Source organism: Aquila chrysaetos, chromosome 24 (genome assembly GCF_900496995.4).
Source record: "Aquila chrysaetos chrysaetos chromosome 24, bAquChr1.4, whole genome shotgun sequence".
Classification (NCBI taxonomy): domain Eukaryota; kingdom Metazoa; phylum Chordata; class Aves; order Accipitriformes; family Accipitridae; genus Aquila; species Aquila chrysaetos.
The window spans coordinates 9527808-9552206 of record NC_044027.1 but is presented as its reverse complement, the minus strand read 5'-3'; the positions used below and the strand labels follow the sequence as shown (position 1 = coordinate 9552206).

At 41.3% G+C, this 24399-nt stretch overlaps 1 protein-coding gene across 8 annotated transcripts in view; it reads right to left on the bottom strand.

The window, feature by feature from the left end:
* PNPLA7 (patatin like phospholipase domain containing 7) overlaps positions 1-24399 on the bottom strand; it is a 132041-nt gene that overhangs the window by 73446 nt on the left and 34196 nt on the right. For all 8 annotated transcript variants that reach the window (XM_029999837.2, XM_029999839.2, XM_029999835.2 and 5 more), the window contains 3 exons: positions 21642-21773; positions 20268-20391; positions 5007-5120 (listed from right to left, as the gene is read on the bottom strand). In XM_029999837.2, the coding sequence (XP_029855697.1) occupies positions 5007-5120; positions 20268-20391; positions 21642-21773 (370 nt within the window). The remainder of the gene's footprint in view (positions 1-5006; positions 5121-20267; positions 20392-21641; positions 21774-24399) is intronic.

Here is a 24399-nt window from a genome sequence, read left to right as displayed (position 1 = left end):
GGATGCTTTCCTGAGAAGCTAGAAGATGTAGATTTGACTTCTTCACACTAAGCAGGATCTAGAAGTCAACATCTGTCATTTCTGGGCATGTACTCTGAAATTTTGGCTGTTACTTATAACTGAGATTAGATTCCCCGTGCTCACCATCTGTTTCATCCCTCGGAATAACAGGAGCTATAGTGGGTCACACCAAAGACCCCAGCGGACCAGTATCCTGTCCCTGACGGAACCAAAGCAGATGCCCTGAGCAGAAGACAAAACAGAGACCAAGCATACAGTGCTTCCCCAAGGATCAGCTGTGCAATTTTTCCAGATTGTACATCACAGCTCAAGGAACTTGAATTATTGTATGGACTAATAGAGCATGATTTCCCTCATTTCACATTGTTCTCATTGGCAAGCACCACCCATGTTTACAATTTTCTTACCCATCAGGTAATACTTCCTTACAGTGCATTGCAGAGTTGGAACCCTTTCAGGATCGTCTACAAACACATCATGACTGGTGAAAAGTAGGCAGATGAAGTCCCTCCACTAAATCCTAGAATTCAAGGGTTCTTCACCCTTGACAGGAAATAGTAAAACTCTGTATTGGCTTTGTGTGGCAAGGTTTTGGTAGCGGGGGGGTTACAGGGGTGGCTTCTGTGAGAAGCTGCTGGAAGCTTTCCCTGTGTCCAACAGAGCCAATGCCAGTCGGCTCTAAGACAGACCTGCTGCTGGCCAAGGCCGAGCCAATCAGCGATAGTGGTAGCGCCTCTGTGATAACATAGTTAAGAAGAAAAAAAAGTTGCGGGACAGACAGAAACAGCAGCCGGAGAGAGGCATGAGAACATGTAAGAGAAACAACCCTGCAGACACCAAGGTCAGTGAAGAAGGAGGGGGAGGAGATGCTCCAGGCGCCGGAGCAGAGATTCCCCTGCAGCCCGTGGGGAAGACCATGGTGAGGCAGGCTGTCCCCCTGCTTCCCATGGAGGTCCACAGTGGAGCAGATCTCCACCTGTAGCCCGTGGAGGACCCCACGCCAGAGCAGGTGGGTGCCCGAAGGAGGCTGTGACCCCGTGGGAAGTCCGTGCTGGAGCAGGTTCCTGGCAGGACCTGTGGATCTGTGGAGAGAGGAGCCCACGGAGCAGGTTTTCTGGCAGGACTTGTGACCCTGTGGGGGACCCACGCTGGAGCAGTGTGCTCCTGAAGGACTGCTCGCCGTGGAAGGGACCCATGCTGGAGCAGTTCGTGAAGAACTGCAGCCCGTGGGAAGGACACACATTGGAGAAGTTCGTGGAGGACTGTCTCCCGTGGGAAGGACCCCACACTGGAGCAGGGGAAGAGTGTGATGAGTCCTGCCCCTGAGGAGGATGAAGCAGCAGAAATAACGTGTGATGAACTGACCGTAAACCCCATTCCCCGTCCCCCTGCGCCGCTGGAGGGGTAGGTAGAGAATCTGGGAGTGAATTTGTGCCCGGGAAGAGGAAGGGGTGGAGGGAAGGTGTTTTGAGATTTGGTTTTATTTCTCATTACCCTACTCTGGTTGATTGGTAATAAATTGAGTTAATTTTCCCCAAGTTGAGTCTGTTTTGCCTGAAACGGTAATTGGTGAGTGATCTCTCCTGTCCTTATATCTTGACCCACAAGCCCTTTGTTATATTTTCTCTCCCCTGTCCAGCTGAGGAGGGGGGAGTGATAGAATGGCTTTGGTGGGCACCTGGCATTCAGCCAGGGTCAACCCACCACAAACTCAAGGGTAACCTAATTGAAAGGGTAATTCAGTCTCAGGAACTGGCCAGTTCTTGGCTGTTAAGATACACATTCTTTAGGCTCTACAGAGGCTGCCAAGAGGAACACCAAAACAAAAGCAATTCTCCCTGATGTGGGATTCCTCTGAACTAAGGGCGCATTTCACCTGACTCAGGGGACAAGCACCAATGTTTGATCACTATTCCACCAAGTGAGACTCAGGTTAACTTAACCTTACCTGTCAGTAGGGGAGCATGTGTTTGGCAGAGGCAGAGTTGCTTTTTTTTTTTCCCCTCTAAAAGACAGTTTTCTAATTTGCAGAGGTCTAAGAGGGAAACCCTCCACCACACTGCTGAATCACAAGCTAGCTCTTGCTACCTAGTCAATTCTTTCAAAACTATTGCACCTGCTATCCGTTCATTACTTTATTACTTCTGGTTGGATGGGGAAAACAACATCATAAATCCTGTGTATAAATCACTCCACTAGAATAACAGGAGAGAAAATAGGACAGAGAGAATTAATTTGGCCCATCCCCCTGCTCAGCTCTAAGCACTACCTCAAACAATTTTTTAAGAGGTTATAAAAACAAGTAACAATCTTTTAGCCTTTCTAGGGAGTAGAATCAGCTTTTTCTTAATATCCAGCTGCTGCAATTTCAGTACACTACCATTTGCTCTGTTCCAATATGGCAAGTAGCTTATGCCTTTTCTATCAGAAGACAACTTTATACATTTGAAAATAGCTACCATGTCTTCCCTTAACCTTTCACAGTCTTTTTGCCTTTATAGGTAAATATTTCTAAACACCAGTCAGTCACCTTTTTGTCCTCTAGACTCTCTTCATTTGGTCTGCCTGTTCCTTCAAATGTGCTGCCACAGGCTGGTATTGAAGCTTTTCCAATATCAAAGAGAATGCAAGGATCTTTTCACTCCGAAAAGTATTCTGTTAACATAGTTTGGTTTTTTTTTTTTTCGCAGCTGCATGATGTTGTTCAGGCATAATCAGCTTTTGATCCTCTAATGCCTGGATTCTTTTTCTAAGAAACAGCTATACAGACCCTTTTTGTATGCAATTTATTAGTTTCCAGCTCAAAAACTTCTCTCCAGTATACTCCTTTAACTTTAAAGGTGACTTTTTATTTTCTACTTGACTTCAAACTTTCTACCCTATTGTTTTCCTCCATCACTTCAATTCCCTCTGACTTCTGTCCTTCCTCCCTTACCTGATGGACCTAACAGACAAAAAGAAAAGACACAAGAACTTTGAGATCATATAAAAAAAATATTTTATCTTAGATTCTTAAGACAGTCTGAAGGCATTAACCACATAAATCACCTACTTAAAGTCTATCTTACACTCCTCTTTCTATTTTGAATGCTTGTTCCAAAATAATCCAATATTAAAAATGTAAGCTCTCACATTTTTGATACCAGTTTAGCACCTATTTAGAATTTGGAGATCTCAAACAGCAGCAAGAATGTGTTTTTCTAACAACCTTTTTTGCAACACATTTCCTGAAAAGATCTGTTTTAGCATTTTGTTTCATTGCAACTAATTAGCCAAACTACATGCAAGTCTAGAGAAAACTAATTCCATATTCAGAAAGGTCAGGAATTTGAGGCTGATAGGCTGCACTCTGTAGACATGGGAAGACATTTGAATAATATTACAAATAAGTGTTTTGAATTGTACTATAAATGTAACACTCAAGCTCAACTTCAAATGCAATGCAAAAAGATGGACACCTCCACAGACAGCACTCTTCAGGGGAAAACAACTCTGCCAACTGGTAGAATAGGAAAAGAGAAGAGAGAAAAAAAGAGACACTGAAATAAATTCTTGCCCCAGACAAAAAGGCAGAATTAGAACACAGCCTTTGCACAGATCAGCATTCAAGCCATTACTAAGTGCTAAATGTTTAGTGCTTACTGGTAATTTACAGTTTAAATGTCTACTAGTAACATTTAAAATCATCCCTATGTAAGGAGAAAGGTGGTTTTAAATTCCACCTGGCTCATTTACTAACTTCTGATCAGTCACAAGGAGAGTGATATTTAAACGGGCAACTCAAGACAGGATGCTGTGCTGTTGGTACCCAGTTTGTGGCTAGTTTTGAACAGAAGGTGCACACTGCTACCAGTTCATAAATCTGGGCAGGAAATCTGTTACATTAAATAGAGAAGAACAGACTCGGAGAACTATTCAAGAGAAATCTAGAGAACAGGAGTGCCTTAACAACCCACAATAGAAGTTCAGAAACTCTTAAGCAAAAATAATGCTTACAGGGAAACCAGGAAGACTACTTTTCATTGACATAACTTCTGAACACTTACTGCAATGATGTAATTATCCTAGCAATAATACAGACAAAACCCCACAGTTTTTGTAACATGAGAATGCATGAATACAGGCTTCATATTCTACAGTTTAAAAAAAAATAAAATCAAAAAAGTTATTATGGGTCCTAGGAAAGCAAAAGAATACAGGTATTTTAATTCGGTTCATTACTTTTGCAGGGGTTTTTTTTACAAAATCTGGTAAAAAAAGTATATGTCTTAAAGGCAGCAAAAAGAAAAATCAGAAATAATTTGAAGTAACAGGATTAAACAATTTCCTTCAAGGCTAGTGCTTAGTATAATGTCCCTCATGCACTTAGGGACAAAAGAATTAAATTTCAAGTCCGTCAGTCTCCAGATTTGCAGGAGAGAGGTATAATGTCAAGTGAATTAAAGAAGATGGATGATTTGATGGATTCAAAGGGAGCAATCAGAGTCTTCAGGACACAGACAGATCTGGCAGTTCCAGAATGAGGATTGGCAGCCTAAAATGCAAGTGAGAGGAAAACCAACCCCCAAATACCAATGCTCTGGAAATAAAGGCACATATAACCAAGTACTGACTTTGGGTCCCAGTGAGCAAGACAAATGAATAACAACATTTTAAAGTGATTTTAGAAGTCAAACTTTCATTTACTATCAATAGCACTAAGTGATTTCCACTTTGCTAAATATGCATGTCCTGCATTTAGCATGGACTTCTTCCAGATACACAAAACAGCCCTGCAATAAAACATGCTAAAATTGATTAGAAGATAAAGGAAGAGAAGCTGGTCAAAGTCTGGTATAGATCAGATCAGGCAGACAAAGAGAGCAAAATGTATTCTCAGCATGAATCAATCATACAAAAAAACCCAGAGGACTTGGTGCTAATGGAGAGGTTTAGCTCCTCAGACATCTTTTGAGATAGACAGAAAATACTTTTAATTTTCTTACCTGGGGAAATTTGCGTTTGATAGATGTCAGTGCTCCTTCTGGGAGTTTGGCAAGTTCTGAATCCCTGACTGCATGTACTGTTGTGGCTCTAGGTTGATGGGTTAATGCCTCTACCTGAAAGAGTATATAGTGAAAACATTAAAGATAATTCACAACATGTTGCAAAAATCAAATGTCAGGATGAAGAAAATGAACAATTCCCAAGAACCGGACTGTCATACTTGTTGCTTACACACGTTCAAAACAAAATGCTGTTTTCCCCCAAGAGTGCTTACAGAGGGAGTTTGCTGAAGGCACATCCATCTGCAAGAAGTATTAGCATCTATTTAATCCAAATATCTCAGGCACATACTCTGCTATCGGACAGTTGCAGGTTTTCATAGAACTAGAACCCATAGCACCAGACAGACAGTATCACAAGAGAAAGTTTTGTCTGAGCTTTTGCAAACTCTCACACACAGTGCATCTCCAGAGTGAGGGTAAGAACTGCTTTTAACACTTGCCAGAACAACAACCAGAGGCATACAATGAACTTGTCATCACGACAACAATTACATCTTTTAATCCATCATTTTTAATTGTGATAAAGCCATCTAAGAGACAGGAAAACCCCACTTCTCTACTACTCTTTCTTCTTTCCTCAATGCTACCCTGAAATTACTTTCATTTTACTTTCAGAAGCTGAATACTGACAACCTTGAAATAATCAAGACTTCCTAAAAATTAAAGAAAGGGACAAGGAGCAAATTAGCACGTTTTGGCCAGAACTGAGCTTTGCTTTTCCAGTTGTTGTTGTGTTGGTTTTGGGTTTTTTTTTTTTACATATGCATGTGTATCTGTGCTACGTAAACAGGGAAACGTGACAGTACACACCTACCTGAATAGTGCCCCATTATTTCACCTAGAAACATTTATTTTATTGAGAGTAGAAGTTTAAAGAAGAAAATGATCACGCAATAAAAATTAATACAGAGATACTCTCCTTTACAGGGAGAAGCTGACACAATATAAACAAAACCAGGTTCTAAAAGCCTACTCTGCAAAATGCAGCTGTTCCCCGAATCCCCAACTGCACCATCTGCAGAGCGTGGACCCACCACCAGCTCTTATTTTGTTCTGAAATGCAGAAATCAAATTCCCTAGTGAAATATCTTCACATGCTTAATGAGATAGCCTGCCAGGCGAGATGGCGTCATTCAGAGCTCAGGCGTGAGCTACAACATTTAATTGCTTAGAAACAGCCTGGTGTTCAGTTTTGCAATTTTAGCAACAGGCAATGTTTACTGGGTTTAAAAATCCATAGATCAGTTGTTTCGAAAAAAATGGTTGTCACTGTAGTAGCTGTAATTACTAAGGTTAAAACACAAACAAAAAAATTCCTCACTAATTGCAATTCACAGACAGAATAAAAGTGAACATACTTTTCATTTTAAGTTTTCCAGTAGAAAAAGAAACAAATAATCTATCAGCTTATAATTGTTTGGTTTGGGTTGGGGGGCTTGATGGGTCTTTCTGTTTGTTTGATTTGGTTTTTTTTTTTTCAGAATTTGTTCCAAAGCCTATGTTTACAGCAAATTCCAACACAAGCAATGCTTTCATTACAGAACTAGGGGATCAGACACACAAAAAGTTAATGCAATGTGTATAATGCCCTGTACATTGGCTAAGCTCTGCAAGGCATGTACTTCTGCCCACAGTAGAAGAAAATTAATTTAAAACACGCAACTCCATGACCCCACTTTCAACACGAGTGCATTCCTGGAAGACAACATGTGCACAAAATGGACAATTCAGACAGCCAGAACATCTAGATCTCAAAAACTTGCAGTTAGTCCAGAAAGCTGAGATCAGCCTGCTAATATTAACTCTAGCTAGTGCTGAAGAGTTTAATCAACACCAACTGCTATGCATGAAAAACTGCACAAGTAAATTTAAAGTCACTACATTTTGCAAGACCTAGCCTTTGTTTTTTATTCAGATGCCAGGGATGTTTTGTTATGTAATCACATTTTAAACTAATCATATAGAAGGGGAAAAAAGGTCATGCCATCTTTGTACACACATTTATGGAGAAGCAAGTCCCTTTGAGGTTCCCCAAATGGTTGTATCATCTTCTGTTTATCTCTCTCCCTTATTACCAGCTTTTTATCACAGTTTTTGGCTCCATAATTTAGCTTCCTTATCCTGAAAGCAGGTTAAGAGTTTCAATTGTTAAAATAAAACCTTTCCTCTCAGCCAGTCATCACCCAATTGAGTTTAATTTCTATAAAGAAGAAAAACCCTCAAAGTGTCTAACATCCTTTTCTACTCTTTTTGTGATATATGAGTGCATAAAATTAACTGTGCTCCAAAGGGCTCACAAGTCTTTCAGAAAAGATGGGATTTGTAAAAAAGGGAATTAAATTTTAACTTTAAAACAAAGCCTCAGGGATTTTTTTTTTTCTCCCCCAACTGCGACTTTGTCTTTTCTAATTGTTCCCCAGGCAGATCAGAGAGGAGATGAAGACCTTTTTCAAACCTCCTCCACAAGGAGCCATTCAAATCTCTGGAGCAAGTGGCATTTGCAACACCACCAGCATTACAGACCAAGCAATTGCAGGGAATCTGTTGAATGTAATTCCCAACAGATTACAGAAATTGGATCTTGTACTACTCTTACATGCAGGTGCTATGAAAGTCTTGCTATTAGCTTCGATATTTTCATGCAAATACACCCTGGTATTCTAGCATGGAAAATATCTGGGTCCCAGACACTGTATACCAAGAAACTGAAATTTTGCTTTCCACTTGGATATTACCATCTCAGTTCCCAATCTCCATTTTTATTAGTTATTCCAAACTATTAATAAAATACTTCCTCTTCACTGGAAGTGAGAGGGCTCTTGTTCAACATTTGGACCATCTGCAGAATTATTCTCAACCTTCGCTACATTCTCACCTCTCCCCTCTTTACACCCTGTGCTTATAAAGCCTTCTTTGCACCAGTTTTAGATTTTCTGCACGTGGGAATCTGCGAAATCAAACAGGTATTTGGCTGTTCTCACCTTTTTTTGGACATCAAACACATAGTCTAACATCGAGTTGAGTTCTCCCCTGTAAATGATACTTTTCTTCTTTGTATTTATTCTTAATAAACCGTTTGAGATATCATCTACTCAGAGTTTTTTCTTTTTGCTTAGAAAAAAAGAAGTTTCATGCAACATGAGTACTTAAAATCATTTCAGTCTTAAGCCACCTTCAAATCCTTGGGCTCTTCTGGCCAGTGAACCTTTTGAACAAGTTTTCTTATTTTTCCAGGTTTTTAAATACTACAAGACTTAGAGATCTAACTTGAACTTTAATATGAGTAAAATCCACCTGCGATCAGAAGATCAACCCCATAAGATTATTCCCTTGGTCATAAAAAAGACATTTAACATTTTGATCACCCACCACGGCTGCAGCAAACACCACAAAGACACCTCCATAATAACATAATAATAGTAGTAGTATTATTTTCCAAACCTTATTCAACCTGACTGGGAGGCAGCATATATTTGTATATATAATCATCCAAGGCTCTCTTTTGAGTTCCTTCCCAGACTACAATTATCATCATTTACCCACCATGAACACAGCTACAACTTTTGCCCCAGTGCAAGAAAGAATCAGTGGACTCTTTCCCACTTCTTTTCAAATTCAAGTCAATACGATATATTCTGCTTGAGGCAATAGTACATCTCTGGTTCTTCTCCCATAACATCCATTCCTTCTCCTTAGTAACAAGCCCCTAAACAAGTTCTGCCTCACTGCCCATTTCTGGCCTTTTTCCATTTTTAATTCACCCATATGCCATCCTTGCTCTTCCTCTCTCTCTCAAGCCACCCTCCAGTTTTCCTAGAGTTCACTGAATGCTTGAGCCCATCACCTCTCCCGCTCTATCTGGACTGACTATTCTTCTCTTTGCCATCTTGTTATCTAGTGTTGTTCACTTTTCCTTCATGTTGTAAGCTCAGCAAACGTACATTATAGTGATATTTCCACTTTGAAATCCATCGCTCTTTGAAATCCAACTGCTATGCCTTATTTTAGCAGCCTTGCAAAAATGCTAAATGTTCCATTCATTCCTCACCTATCTCCAAGGTCTACCCTTTGGCTCCTCGTTTACAGCAAGCATCAACATCTCCTCCCTACCTCCATCACACCCTCAAGAATCTGTCCATCCATTATTGCCTTTACTTCCATTTCCTCTAAGAGCTGCATGAAGCAATGCCTCAAATGCTGTAAGAATTTGCATCAAGGAGCACATATCAATTTAGACTGTTATATACTCTGTGGTTCTTGTAATTGATCATGAATATTACCATAGATGATCCCTCCTGCACTGTTGCAGTTCTATTGTTCCTAACACTAACAAAAAGAAAACAAACAAACAAACAAACAAACAAACAACAAAACCCTAAACCCAACTGTAAATAGTACTTTGCTCTTTTTACTGTTTCAGTTAATTCTGACAGCTAGGTTTCTGGTATCTTCTCTTAGTTCAGTATTAAAATAGTGACAAAAACATGTATGATGCATCCACCACATACAATGCACATGATTCACAACCCTGGCTTCCAAGTTCTTTACAAAGAAAAAGCGGTATTGTAAATCTTTTAAAAGGAGGGGAAAAAGCAATTTATATTCTCGTGACCTCTTTTGACTTCATTTTCAAGTCATCCCTGACAGTTCTTCTTACAGCTTTCCAAATTACACAGTTGGAAAGTAAAAACTAGCAAGTGTTGTCATCTGCAAGTTGGTCCAATTACTCCAAATTCCTTTTTGAGCTACATCCAACAAAGCACTTTGAATATTTACTTAATTTTAAGTGTGTGCATAGCCCCAGTGCAATAAGCACACCTATTCTCATGCTTAGAGCATCTCTGAGACTTCATGGAGGACTTGACCAGAACTGGGGCTGGTTTATGTTAGTCTATCTGCTGGCAACAAAATGTTGCTGCTCTGTACAAATTTAGCCTCACTTTGACAAATTACTGGGTGACTTTTCTAATAGTCAGCAAATAGTAAAATGCAAATAATTTGAAAATAGTTTCTCGTGTAGATTATTTCTTTTCAAGTGAGTTTTCAAGTATGCCTAGTGCAAGAGTAGACAGGTCCAGTCCAAATGAGCAATGGAAGTCAACAGGACCATGTTTATAGTCACAGGTCCATTCTCGCCGAACTTCAACCAGTAGCACATTTATACACTCTTGTGGCTCTTCCTGTGCGTTCCCTTCCCATCCATTTTGTAACATACTGCTTTCAGTTTCTCTTCATTATGGCTAGTATTCCACCCGAGAATCTTTTATTCTCTCATACATCATATTTCCTTCTCTCATATCAATCTTTTCCTTGCTACCAGCTCACAAAAAGCAGTAATGTTTCCGCATGAAGGGTACCCTGCATTTCAGCCCTTGCACTGCCACCCCCTGGACACGATGCAGTAAGAGGGAGCAGCAGCCACAGAAATAAAAGCATCACTTACAAGACCCTGGGAAGCAGGTTAGGACCCCAAGGATTATTAAATTATGTAACTTAAACTCTTCATCTTTCAAATCTTCATTCGTGAAGCCACAATCGCCACCTGTCAATTAACCTCATATTTGTAGGCTTCAAGTTTTCATGCTGACACAAGATGCTTTGGCAAGACCCAGCAGCCCGCAGACATGCGCCCTCTTAACAAAAGAGCATGCCAGGGAGATCAGTCAGGACACATCCAGTCGTGCTTCAATGAAAGTAGCATCACGCCTAACAAAACAAAGTGAGAACTCTAAAACAAAAATAGTAAAAAGGCATTTTCTTCTCTCCAACACAAGCGTAGCTTCTACCAGTATCATCAAGGGAGGGGGGCATGGACTACCCTGTGCAGGGTGCAGCATTTCAGACAGACGCTTCCCAGCACAACTATGGTGCCACTGCCAGTGCACACACCCTGCACAGACACCCCAGCTCCCCACTGAAAAGACAAATGTCTCAGAGGTTCATCTGCCAAAACTGCCTCCTCGCTCTCTCCTTACACAACGTCCATCCCGAACCACGCCAAGTGCTACGCAAAACCAACTGCTCACCCAAAGGCACTGGGCAAGGACCATCACAAGACAGTGGGAAACACAAGGGACAGGGATGAAATACACTACGCAAGGAAGTGTAGAGGCACCCGTGGTGGCATAAGAAGAAGAAATATCAACACTGACATCTGCTGATAGTTTAGGAGGCTCAAGAAAAGGGACAGGCAACAAGTCAGATGCACAAGTACCAGGTGGCACACCCATATCTCAGTGGCCAACACAAGCACTGGAACAGCACAGGCACAAAACAGACACACACGTGTGGATTTTCACAGCAGTGTTTTTGCTAGACAAGGACAGGAGATGATGCTGCTGCCAACTGAAGACAGCGATGTAACATAATCAATGTTACATGAAGGGCTACCAAACACTACACAGAACAATTTTTTTTTTCCTCGTTTAAACAAGCTGCCCTCAGACCCTTCTTCAGCTCATTTGCACCTGAGGCAGCAAAGGATGCTAATTCTCAAAGGTGTTTCCTCCAGCTATCAGTTCGGAAGTATCTGAAACATTAACTTGTTTGTATCAGAAAAGGACAAAGGAGGAGACACTGCTGGAAGCAATGAATGAGTGGGAAGAGCAACCAGACAAGCTGCAAATCGATGCTATTCGTGGGAGCAGTGCCAGTGGATGAATGCAGTACATCATGTACTCTTGAAAGTTGTTCTAACAACCACCTTCTGCAATCTTTCATGTGCCAAGTTAACCCCGTGACTGAGGACATCCAGCACTTCAGCTGTGCAGAAAGAATCCAAACCTCCCCCTCTTTTTTTTAATATATATATGTATATACATATATAAAAACATAAAAGACTTACATACATATACACACACTCATACATGCGAGTCTTACTTTGTATATCTATATTTGTGTATGTGTAAGTATAGATATAAAATATATGTAAAAATTAAACAAGACTGAGCTTGCTACCTTTTGTAATTAAGGCAGTGGGAGTCATGCTACAGGTTCTCCCAAAAGGACTGAGCCTGCGTTTTGTAGCAGTGCAATGACAGTCCTGTTGCATCAGTGAACATCATTAAGAGACAGAAAAGGGAAAGATTATAGCTGGGGAAGGGAACTGATAACAGTCCTACCTGGTGTATTTAAGTTTCACTCCTTATATACATGTGGCTATAAAAAAGATGAGAAGTTGCATGCACGTTTTGCTCCCCTAATCCAACATTACAGTCAAAACAACACCAAAAACCATACCAAAAAGCTATCTGAACAACACACACACAAACCACAACAAATCCATCAAATTTATCCAGGTTGTCTGAAGAGTATCTGCAAGTGCAATGCCACTTACAGGCATGCAGCATGCTCCCCTTACCTGAATTTCAACAATGGAAGGAGAGATAACAGAGCATAGAATCATAGAATTATTTAGGTTGGAAAAGACCTTTAAGATCATAGAGTCCAACCACCATCCATGCCCACTAAACCATGTTCTGGAGTACCCCGTCTACCTGCTTTTTGAATACCTCCAGGGATGGCAACTCAGCCACTTCCCTGGGCAGCCTATTCCAATGTCTGACAACCCTCTCAGAAAAGAAATTTTTCCTCATATCCAACCTAAATCTCCCTTGCCGCAACTTGAGGCCATTTCGTCTCGTCCTATCTCCAGCCACCTGACAGAAGGGACCAGCACCCACCTCACTGCAACCCCCCTTCAGGTGGTTGTAGAGAGCGATAAGGTCTCCCCTCAGCCTCCTCTTCTCCAGACTAAACAGCCCCAGCTCCCTCAGCCGCTCCTCATAAGACTTGTGCTCCAGGCCCCTCACCAACTCGGCTGCCCTTCTCTGGACACGCTCCAGCACCTCCACGTCTTTCCCGTAGTGAGGGGCCCAAAACTGAACACAGCACTCGAGGTGCGGCCTCACCAGTGCCGAGTACAGGGGAACAATCACCTCCCTGCTCCTGCTGGCCACACTATTTCTGATACAGGCCAGGTTGCCGTTGGCCTTCTTGGCCTCCTGGGCACCCTGCCGGCTCATCTTCAGCCGGCTGTCAACCAGCACCCCCAGGTCTTTCTCTGCCGGGCAGCTTTCCAGCCACTCTTCCCCAAGCCTGCAGCTCTGCACGGGGTTGTTGTGACCCAAGTGCAGGACCCGGCACTTGGCCTTGTTGAACCTCATACAATTGGCCTCAGCCCATCGATCCAGCCTGTCCAGATCCCTCTGCAGAGCCTTCTTACCCTCCCTCCCAACTTGGTGTCATCTGCAAACTTGCTGAGGGTGCACTCGATCCCCTCATCCAGATCATTGATAAAGATATTAAACAGAACGGGGCCCAACACCGAGCCCTGGGGAACACCACTTGTGACCTGCCACCAACTGGATTTCACCCCATTCACCACAACCCTCTGGGCTCGTCCATCCAGCCAGTTTTTCACCCATCAAAGAGTACACTTGTCCAAGCCATGAGACGCCAGCTTCTCAAGGAGTGTGCCATGAGAGACGGTGTCAAAGGCCTTGCTGAAGTGGAGGTAGACAACATCCACAGCCTTTCCCTCATCCACTAGGTGGGTCACCCGGTCATAGAAGGAGATCAGGTTGGTCAAGCAGGACCTGCCTTTCATAAACCCATGCTGACTGGCCTGATCCCCTGTTTGTCCTGGACTTGCCATGTGAGTGCTCTCAAGACAAACTGTTCTATGATCTTCCCCGGTACCAAGGTCAAGCTGACAGGCCTGTAGTTCCCCAGATCCTCCTTCCGACCCTTCTTGTAAACAGGCGTCACACTGGCAAGCCTCCAGTCATCCGGGACCTTCCCCATTGACCAGGATTGCTGATAGATAATGGAGAGTGGCTTGGCAAGCACCTCCGCCAGTTCCCTCAGTACTCTTGGATGGATTGCATCTGGTCCCATAGATTTGTGAGTGTCCAATTGGCGATGACCTGCTCAAACACTTTCCAACAAAGGAGAGATCTGATTGCCTTTGACTTAGCTTCACACAACAGGAATACCAAACCTGGCTGGAACTTTAGCAATATTCTTTCCCTGTCCTTTACTGCTGACTCTTCCCGCATAAATACTTTGTCACCTCTACTAGACTCTGCTTCCCAGTACTTGCTGCCCTCCAAGTGTTTTCATGATGAAGACAATCACGCCTCTCTCTCTCTTACTCAATGGTGCTTGCCAAAAAGAAAAGTTCTAATCAAGAAAAAAAATGTCTTTTGCTAACAACTTATTTGTGCACTTTGCAAAGGTTAAAGGGGATGCAGTATTAAGTCTTGCCATTCACAAGCCAGCCTAGTTTGATGCAGCATTTCTCAAAATGGAAGGGAGAAAGGAGCAGAAGGCAAGGGAAGTGCAAGACTGTCCTGAAGGTGGATCAGAAGTTGTATCAAGAGTTAGCTGATAGCTGGACACTAACAATGATGTTATCACAAGGGAGTTCAGCTGGAAGCAGGAGGAAGACACAAAATGGCTTAAGGAATGACAGTTTGATGTATTAAATCACCTATCTGAAACCCAGCAGGTCACAACTTTTATCACAATCTGTCATCAAAGATCCTAATAGTCTAAAAAGAATTTGGCTAAGAAGATAAAGCTTTCTGCAGTTTTATCTGTGGCAGCTACAAAGCCAAATGATTTACCCACATAACATTAATGCCAGATAATTTAACACCAGATCCTGTCAAAAACGTGCCTGTGGTTTTCCCAGGCAGTGATGATACCACTAAACTGTACCACAATAATTTTCGGTTATGAATGGTCTCTTACCTTCATCAGCTGTTAGAACTTGAGGGAAATAAAGATAAAAAATGAATTTTGTTGTGGATAAAAGAATGAATTCTTGTAGAGAAGAGTCAGAAAAATAGACAGTACTCAGCAGCACACACTCTAAGTGAAGATGCTCGTAGGAAACTGAAGTTCAGATGGCTCAGATCAGTGACTTGAATTCAGCCAAAACCACCCTCAAGATGGGTTTGGAAATCAGGACATCGAGCTTCTAATTTCAGTCTGACACTAATTCAGCTGTGCAAATGTGAACTCATTTCTAAGAGCTTCCTCTCACTTCACTGCTGGTAAATACTGGGGGGCTTGCTGTTGTGTGGTTTGCATTTTGGTTTGGGTTTTGTTTGTTCATTTGGAGGGAGGGAGGGAGGAGGTGTCGGTTGGTTTTGGGTTTTTGTTTTGGGGCTTTTTAAATACAATTTCACACCTAAGATCCTGCTAGGCAAATAATAATTTTTAGCAATGTATTACCAAGACAGACGGTGGAAGAGTTGGAAAGAGAACACCTCCCTTTCAGAACCACGTCTTCCAGCTCAGTTCTTGGACCTCATCCGCCTCCAGTTTCCCCAGTTATGGGCTGTGCACAGAGAGTGCCTGAGGCACCACTAACCTGAATTAACCCGAAATCTGGTTTTTTTAGTGACTTAAAGCTTTAGAAACAGAAGAATTCACAGTCAGAAAAAATTACATGCAACTAATCAGCAAAAAACATCCACACACTTAAAAATGACAAAGTAAACCAGCCTTAACAGAGTAGAACTTGCCCAGTTTTAGCATGGTTGTCAAGGGTACAATGCTATCCAGCTGGCTGGGGTAGTGTCAAAAGATGGTGGTATATAATAACATTAATACTGATAAAAAACAAAAGCCTCACAATTGTAATACTGATACTGGTGTGTTTCCTTTGAGGATTGCTCAGCTATTAAAGATTTCTAACAGTGTTACATTTCAAAAGGACAATGCTCCAAATCCCTCAGCAAATTATAAGCCATTTACAGATTCTTCTTGGTTTTCAACTTTATAGACAGAAAAAAAGCCATGCACATTTAACTGTATTAATGAGATGAACAGCTTAACATCTAAAAACACTTAAGAGAGCCATTATTTCTAGAATGTAAAGCGTGATTTCTTCCACAGCAGAACTGGTATGCCGCAGCACTGGCAGATAAGGTTTCTTTTTCTGCAATTTATCACTCGTGCTGGCCTGCATTAAAAGAAAGCATTAGTGCACAAATGGCTTTCTGCACTTGTTTTGCTATTTTGCTACCCCAAAACAACTGGGTATAATCCTACTAATAAGAAGGGGCATTCCGGTTAAAAAGAAGCAGAAAGGATCTTGAATTAACCAAAACATTACTGCAACTTTCCCACTCAGTAGGGCATTTTTGAAAGCCAACTGGTTTGCTGGTAAGACACTGCAGACAACAGTTTTATGAGGCAGGTGGCTACCAATAGGTCTAGCTATAAACTACATAAGAGCCCAGCTTTTAAAAATATTGTAAGTTCAACAGCTGTCACTGAGGCCCCTAAGAACTACCTGGCAATTAGTCATCTTACCAACACTGCAGCCATTCCTCAGGAACCCAGTTAAGACAGTGTTGACTTGCATAAAAAGGTAATTGCATAGAAGGTTCTATCACATCCAGATATTTGAAGACAGCAGGCAGTATACAAATAACTTTCATTCAGCAGGAGATTATTCTGCAAGATAATTCTGTTGGGTTTTTTCCCTTCTCCTCACCCACTAGTATCTTTTCAACAATGCAAAAAGCAAAGAACACCCATCTCAACAGACGCTTGGAGTTGTGATCCTGTAACCCATCTGGGACCGCCTATTTTTTACAGGTTGTAAAGAAATACTGAATAACTGCCCCAGTCTCATCAGCAGTGCTAGAGACAATACTAAATGTCAAAGCCTGGGCCAGTTTACCTGATATCAGTCATAAACAAATGAAAAGGAATCCTCTCAGACAACAATGTGTTAATGAGAGCAAGATGAGTAAAAACTACAATTTGCAGCAGTTAACCAAGATCAGAACTAAAACAGCAGCATCAAGAAAAGAGAGACTAATATAAGCATTTTTAACAAATAACTTAGTGAAGAGAAGCCCCTTTCACTCTATCAACACACAGTGGGCTTTTCTGATTTCCCCTGGGGTCACCTGGGCATGGTAGAAATGACGATAGAAGAGTTACCATTTATCTCACATAACAGTTTAATAAAATTAACATTTCAACATTTTTCCACAACTACATCTGTAGCAATGGCACCAACAAATTGTAAGATTCCCCTCAAAATGGGTCAAATCATAGTCTCTAGACAACAGGACTTCTGTCAACTGTCTTTTAAGTGGTCAACTGTATTTCAGATGCAAGGGAATTATCTCCCAGATTCATGACTGTCTTTTAAGAACTACCTGGAAGGTCTTCAATCAAGTTTTGTCTTGATTTGACCAGATACAGCAACTGGAATTGCCCATTGATAGGGTCAGCAGCAGCAAGCAGCTGGCAGCATCCCTCCAAAAAGGCTCCCAGGGAGTAGGTATCATTTTCCCCTGACATAACTATCCTCATTAGCTCCTCAAGTAACTACACAGGGAGACTTTAGTTTCTAATCTGTTCTTCTCCCCCTGAATTGACAGACCTCAGAAACAGATGCCATTGAGTCAGTATAAGGAACAAAACAGTGTGAGCCACAAGTTTAGCCTTGAGAGTGGACGCACATGCTTGAAAATTAACATCTTTCTGAAATCCTTCATTTTTCAGTGCTTTTCTTTTGAAAGCAGAAATGGCAGATACTCATCTCTTATGCATATGACACACAGCACTTTTAAAATTCTGAAACAAAGGCAATAAACAAAAATACATCAACTACAAGACTCTTGTATTTTGTTAGTGCCCACAGTTCCAAATGACATGGAGGGGTCTTGGAGGGGTTTCAGGGAGGAACATGCCACCAGTTGACCAAAATACCAATTACCAATATCAACTGCTAATTTCATTCCCTGCAAGCACCTAGAACCCTCCAATTACTTTACTTTCAGGGAAAAAACCCAACGCTACAGCAGGCTTTTAAAGGTTTATAACAGATCCTGCAGAAGGGGATAAACAAATCTTTTTAAAAGGAAAAACGTCATTTTACTAATGCCCTCTGCAAAGAACGGCTACATTAATCTTGGCAATCTTTACAAATCCTCCCCCATGTTTTCAAAAGACAGCCAGAGCATCGAGATTCGTTCAACAAATGGCAGCATGAGTCAGTGGGCCTGGAAGCTGTGGGTAGGAAGGAGTAGATGACATCCATGGAGTCACAAAGGTCTTCAGAATGATTCATGTCATAACATGGATCCAGAAAAGTGACTTATGGTTTAAACATACACTATATAGGTATTTCTGTATCCAGGCCTACGGACTCACCAGCCAACATGGCACTGTTATAGCAAACATGTCCCAGTCCATCCACCAAATCAACCTCCCTCCCTCCTCACCAGATAAACAGTTGAGCCAGCATGAAATGTTATGCCAAAGTCGGCACTACTGCTCGTACAGGGAGCAGGGAGATAGAGTTTAGACCGTATGCTCTGCGTCACTCAAAACTGCTTTCAAAAAGTAGAACAGCAGCTCTGTTGTTTTAACCTGGGAGCTCTGCAAAACTCCAGAATCTTCACAGTGGAGCTCCAGATTACCCCTGGTGAAAGAAAGCAGGGAAACGAGCTGGAAAATGTTTGTATGAGTCAAAACTGACAAACCCTTATTCACACACTAAAAGGCCTTGTACCAGCATGATTAGTCACAAAGATCTCACCTTTCATTCCTGTCAAACCATGTCATTTTACATTTAATGAGGTAGCCCAAAAAAGAAAAAAACAAAGAAATAAAATTTTTGAGTGTGCCTAGCACACTCAAGAATAGACCTGCTTCTCCAAATACAGTCCCAAGCCAACAAAACTCCTCAGCCAGAAGTAGCACTGATCTTGGGAAGATATCGTTAAATACTGTCCACATATAACTCAAAGAATACAATGCAGTCACCAGTCCAGACAACCTTTGTCTTCTGCTGGGAGTATCACCAGAATTGCCTCTTGTACGCTATTGCACTCGCTTCCGAATGATATACAATTTATTTCAAAGTTACTAGGCAAGTGAAAATGAGTTGTGAACACACACCAAAAATGTCCACAAACTTCACGCTCCTTACAAGAAAACTTTTTACCTCTCTCAAGAAAAAAAAACTCAGATGTTAGGTCAGTTCCCAGTCTCTCAGTGCACACAAGACCTCTGCCACGAACACTTTACAATACAGATAACGGTCTGTGATCCACTTGCCAGAGACAACTAGGTCTCACATGCTGATGTTGTATTCCTGCCCTAGCTACAGAGACAAGAGTCTCATTGTAGACTATATGTAGACATACCCAGTGATCAAGGGAAAGAGGCAAGGTAGCAGAGGACAACCTCTTACGCCAGTGGGTAACACTCAAATGCTGGATCATGCCACTTTCAAAAACATCACCTTTTGCAATCTGCACAATCTTCAATCAGCTCTCTAGAGGGAAACAGCCTTGTACTCCTCATTCCTCTTCCTCTTGATCTCTATAAACAAGAATTTCTTCCCATAGTACTAATACCAACTATCATGTTTTCTTTATTCAGAACTATGCTAATTCTGGCTACAAACAGATACACATTAAATGTTTAGTTTTCAGCTCAGAAAGCAGAAGAGGGCCTGAACAACAATCTCAGCACTTTGGAAACCTTCTAATTTTAAATTAAAAAAAAAACAAAAACAAAAAAAACCAAAAAACCAAACCATGCATATTTATGATGTAGGACTCCTATTTCAGTTGTTAACTAGGTCTGAGGAACAAAAAATGAAAATAGCAGAGAAATTAAACATGGATAAATACTACAATTTTGAAATCAAAAGTTGCTTTAGTAACTTTTAATAACTACACATTCCCTGAACAACCTGATGCAGCTTTGAAGTTAGCTTTGCTAACTTAGAGGAGGTGGGACTACACACTTCCACAGCAGGCCCCAGCCAAACCGAATCTTTCTAGGACTGCTAGATTTATTCAAATCACCATTTAGTACACACTCCTGAAATTCTTCCTGAGCTATTCTACTAACAGGCTGAACTCCTCTTAATGTGAAAGCAAGTAATCCGTATCACAAAAGAGCATTGTGGAGGGCTTTTTGGTTTGGTTGTGTCTTTTTTTTGTTTACCTTCCTTTTCAAACCAAATCTAATAATCCCATTCATGTATTATTATATAAAGTTTCCAAGGTAGAAGGGATTTTCCATCTTTTCAACTTGTGAAAGCCCTTAACTAAGATTAACAACCAATCAGAACAAGATTTTGTTTTTTAGTGTGGAGTCAATACCAGTTTCTCAGCCAAACAATTCACTTTTGAAACTTGCTCTTACCACTCCAATTAAGTCTCCTCGGCCATATTCACCAGTCAGGTGCTTTTTTCCATCATCCATCCGTATAACTGAGCGAAGTCGACCATTCAACACAATGTATGTGCAGTCAGACTTGTCACCCTGCCTGCAGAAAGAATAATCAATAATAAGGATTAGTGAAGCATCTTTGCTCAGCAAATGCATCTAGAGTCTTTTAGTAAGTTGATCATCTTTCCCTACCTGGCTTAGAGGACATTGGAAAATGTTTAACTGACAGTTAAACATAACAAGCAAACAAGAAACTAAACAGGCATCTGTTAAAAGGCAACTTGGAAATATGTTTAATGTTTAAATGTACGTGCTTTGCACAACTGGTTAATGTTAGGTATGGAAGCAGATGACCAGGATGCAAGTGGTCTCTAGGGGAGACAACAGGTTCATTACTGGTTACAGCAGGAGCTTGTTGTCGTTGCAAGGTCAATATGGATACGTAGAGAAATTCTGCACATCAAGGAGAAAAAACCCCAAATGGCTCAGTATTTGGATTCCTTTTGGTGCACCCATCTTAGCCTATCCGGAAGTTCTTCCCATATCTGCTTCGCATGATTAAGAGTGCTGTTTGGAATGCAGATTTCCAGCATAACCTAGCACATGGATGAAATGCCGTACTTCTGGTAGTGGAGTTAAAACTAACGCAAGGAATTCCAAAAGATTTTAATAAGACATTGACAGCTATGACTGCTTTGATGCACAAAGTAATCCAAAACTTCCATTAGCATTGGTGCTGCAGGTATAGTTATAAAAATTAAAATTACAATTATACAGAACATATACAAATTAGACCTTTATTCTCCCACCACTGCAGCAACCATAGAATGGTTCAAATGCATCCTAGTACAAAAGTCCATAAAACTAAGTTTTCCCAAGGATAACTTTTGCCCCTTAAACATACAGTGCAGTGCCAATTTTCAATTTACTCTTGAATAAACCTAACTGAATTACCTTTGAGTTTTGTTGTTTATTTCAGAAAGGCTGAAATACTCTAACCAATAGACATTTGTGCCCTTAACAATGCAGAAACTACCACGGGAACATACAACTGTCTAGGTCTTAATCAATTATGTCACTTTAAAAGCTTGCTGAGACAACACAAAGTATGAGGAATAGTACGCAAAAATTGTAGTAACACCTGGAGACAAGAGACTGAAGCAATGTTGAAAGGTACTACAGAAAGAAAACAATCTCAGAATAGGCAAACAGATAAACCTGATGGAATGGTTGATAAATTTAGTCCAATGAGTTTCTTCTTCTATATATCACCAAGGGAGCACAGCTCCTCAACTATGAAAACTTAAAATATTCAACAGACAACATACAATTTTGTCCACATCTCACCTGTAAACAGCTCGTCCAGCCTCAACCTCCATCCAATCCAGGGCAAAGTCAATTTGCCTAACAAACGGGGACATTCTCTTCACAACAGTGTGGGCCACACCAAGAACTACGCTTGGCTGCTCCCGCATTATCCTAGAAAAAAAAAAAAAAACTGTTATTGAAGTACTTCCCCAAAATAGGAATAGGTATGCACAGGCGCAACATCCCAATGCAACTGGGCAGACATTAATTCAGAAGTTAGTGATTCACACACTCCACTATTGCCACAACCACACTACATCAGTGATAATTTGACCAAGTATGGGGCTGGCCAACCTTCCAACCTAGCCCAAATTAAATGTCACTCAAAGTCAGCACTGTCCTAGTAGCAGCAGGACTATGCTAGTAGGATGCTAGCTAGTCCTGCTGTCTGGCCCAATTCTCTTCTTTAAGTGAGCAGCAGGATGGATGCGAGCCATGCTAGCTCTTGTTTATGATCCACCCTCCCAACCTCCCCTTCACCCAGGTTTCTTATGACTGAGGGAAATGTTCACACTGTCCAGAAGATTATCCCTTCCTGCCGTTCTGCACCTCTCAGCCTCTCACACGTGCACGTGCTCACAGTTTCCCCTAGGTTTTATATCAGGTCAGAACCCCATTATATGTAAAGTCTGATGCTCTTAAAAATAAGAAACCTGCTCTGTATTTCAAATGTTTCCTTTTCCCTGTTGCAAAGGCCACAAAGAAGTGAAACATCTTCTAATAAAGCTGATCTTCACACTGAATCTTTTGAGTGGTGCTTAAAAGTCTCTAGTAATAAAGATACCATGTAATTCAATACTTTTCTCAAACTGAAAAGCTTTGAGGATGTTCTAGCCAGGGATAACTGCAAACTAGACACTGACTGCGAGGCCTGAGTGAAATCGCTCTCACACACCTGATAACTGCTCATGAATGTCTTATTTTTCATTCTTTTTAGACTAAAATTCACGGCATCCTGTCACTTACTGAGTAAGCACTCAAATTCTTACTGAAGGCCTACTCCACAGGAGTGAACTGATCACGCACATCTCTAGATGGTGTACCTGTTAGGACATCTTATCTCTTCTGTTCCTGTGCAGCATCAAGAGCAATTGATGGCAGACTACTAAAAAATAGTTATTTCACAAGAGACAGAACAATTCATAAAGAAGTAGGTAAGTGCATGCAGACCTGGTATGTGAAGTGCACGCAGATAGAGATGAGGGAGCTACATTAAAGCCACACAAGGACAGAAACAAAGAAAAGAAAATGATAAGTACTTGGTATGTTTTCTGCATCAATGTTCCCTTTACAATGAAGATACCAGGCCGCCATAAGAAAAATCTACTTAGGAGACCCTGTGTATGTGGGAACTCTCACTAAGCACAAATCATGTGACCTTTGTATCTAACCTCGCACCCTAAAAAATAGAGAGGAAGATAGAAAGGCATGGAAGGAGCATTGTCAGTCTTTGTTCCCTAACTGAAGTACAGTTCCTCATGGACCACTGTAGCCTGGCAGAAATCAGAGAAAGCCCCAGTAGAAATCCATAATCTTGGAATGTGATGGCAAAAGCAGACTCACCAGCAGCTCTTTACTGCCTGGATGTAGCACAGAAACTGCCCTAAAGTTTCTAAAACATCAGATCTCTCATTCATTAGCCCTATAGCTGCAGCAAGAGACCCAGAGCTGACAGTGACTACAGGTCAAGTGCAGCACACAGGGCACTGCAGGAAGCTTGCATGTTTATCTACTCTCCTTACCCAATGCCTCCAATTACTACTTTTCACAATAACAAAGCTTGTAATTTCTTCAGCCAAAATCCCTGAAATTGAAATGGAAGAGATTCGTAGACATATATTCCTATTCCATATTGAACCCATCACGCTCGTATCCCTGCACTCATATGTGCTACTAGGCAAATTAAACTGAACACCAACTCTTACATTTAGCATGGTTTAAAATCCAGCCATCAAAACAGGATTATGAAAAAACAGAACAGCTTTCCTCTCCTGCCCCTCTTCTCTTGCCCTGAGGTTTCTGTGCCCCCCACCATCTCCTACCCAAGATACCTATAGATTGCCTTGGTTTTGATAAGCTATTATTGCACATGAAAACAAAATGTTATCTTAGAGAAACTCTACCACACTAACGTAACTTGGAGCAAAGGACAAAGAGCTGGAAGAGGCACCCCAGGATAAGAACTAATAAACAGACAACACTAATCCCTCAACACATGCAAAACACCCAGCCCTGTCCCCCTTCTCAGCTGATCTAAAAGTTAAATAAACCCCCTGAAAACTCCTGAATGGTTTAGCTAATTGTTTTTACTCTACTTGCTTATTGAGCCCTCAGAGTCTCCTCCCACATAGGAGGTCTGCTGTAATCAATAAAAGCCATTTATTCCTCTTCCTCCCTCAAGATATGTATCTTAATACTTAATGCATTCAAAATGTAAACTACTAACAGGCTGCTTTTATTTCTATCTGGAGCACTCTGTTATTTCACTGAGTGCTATACAGCTTCTACAAGAGTATTAGCATGGAAGGTAAAAGCCCACCCTTGTGCACAAGAAAAGGAAAGCAGATTTCCTCCCCCCCCATTATCAGCCAGGTTTCCTTCCTCTCACTTAGGCATTTTCATCTTTGCTCTTCTGCTTGGCACATGCCTGGCACTGGAAAAATTAAAAACCAAACCTCTGTACTACAGAAACCTGTTTCTGAAGGTATCCTGAGGATTCTTTATTAGAAAGCTCACC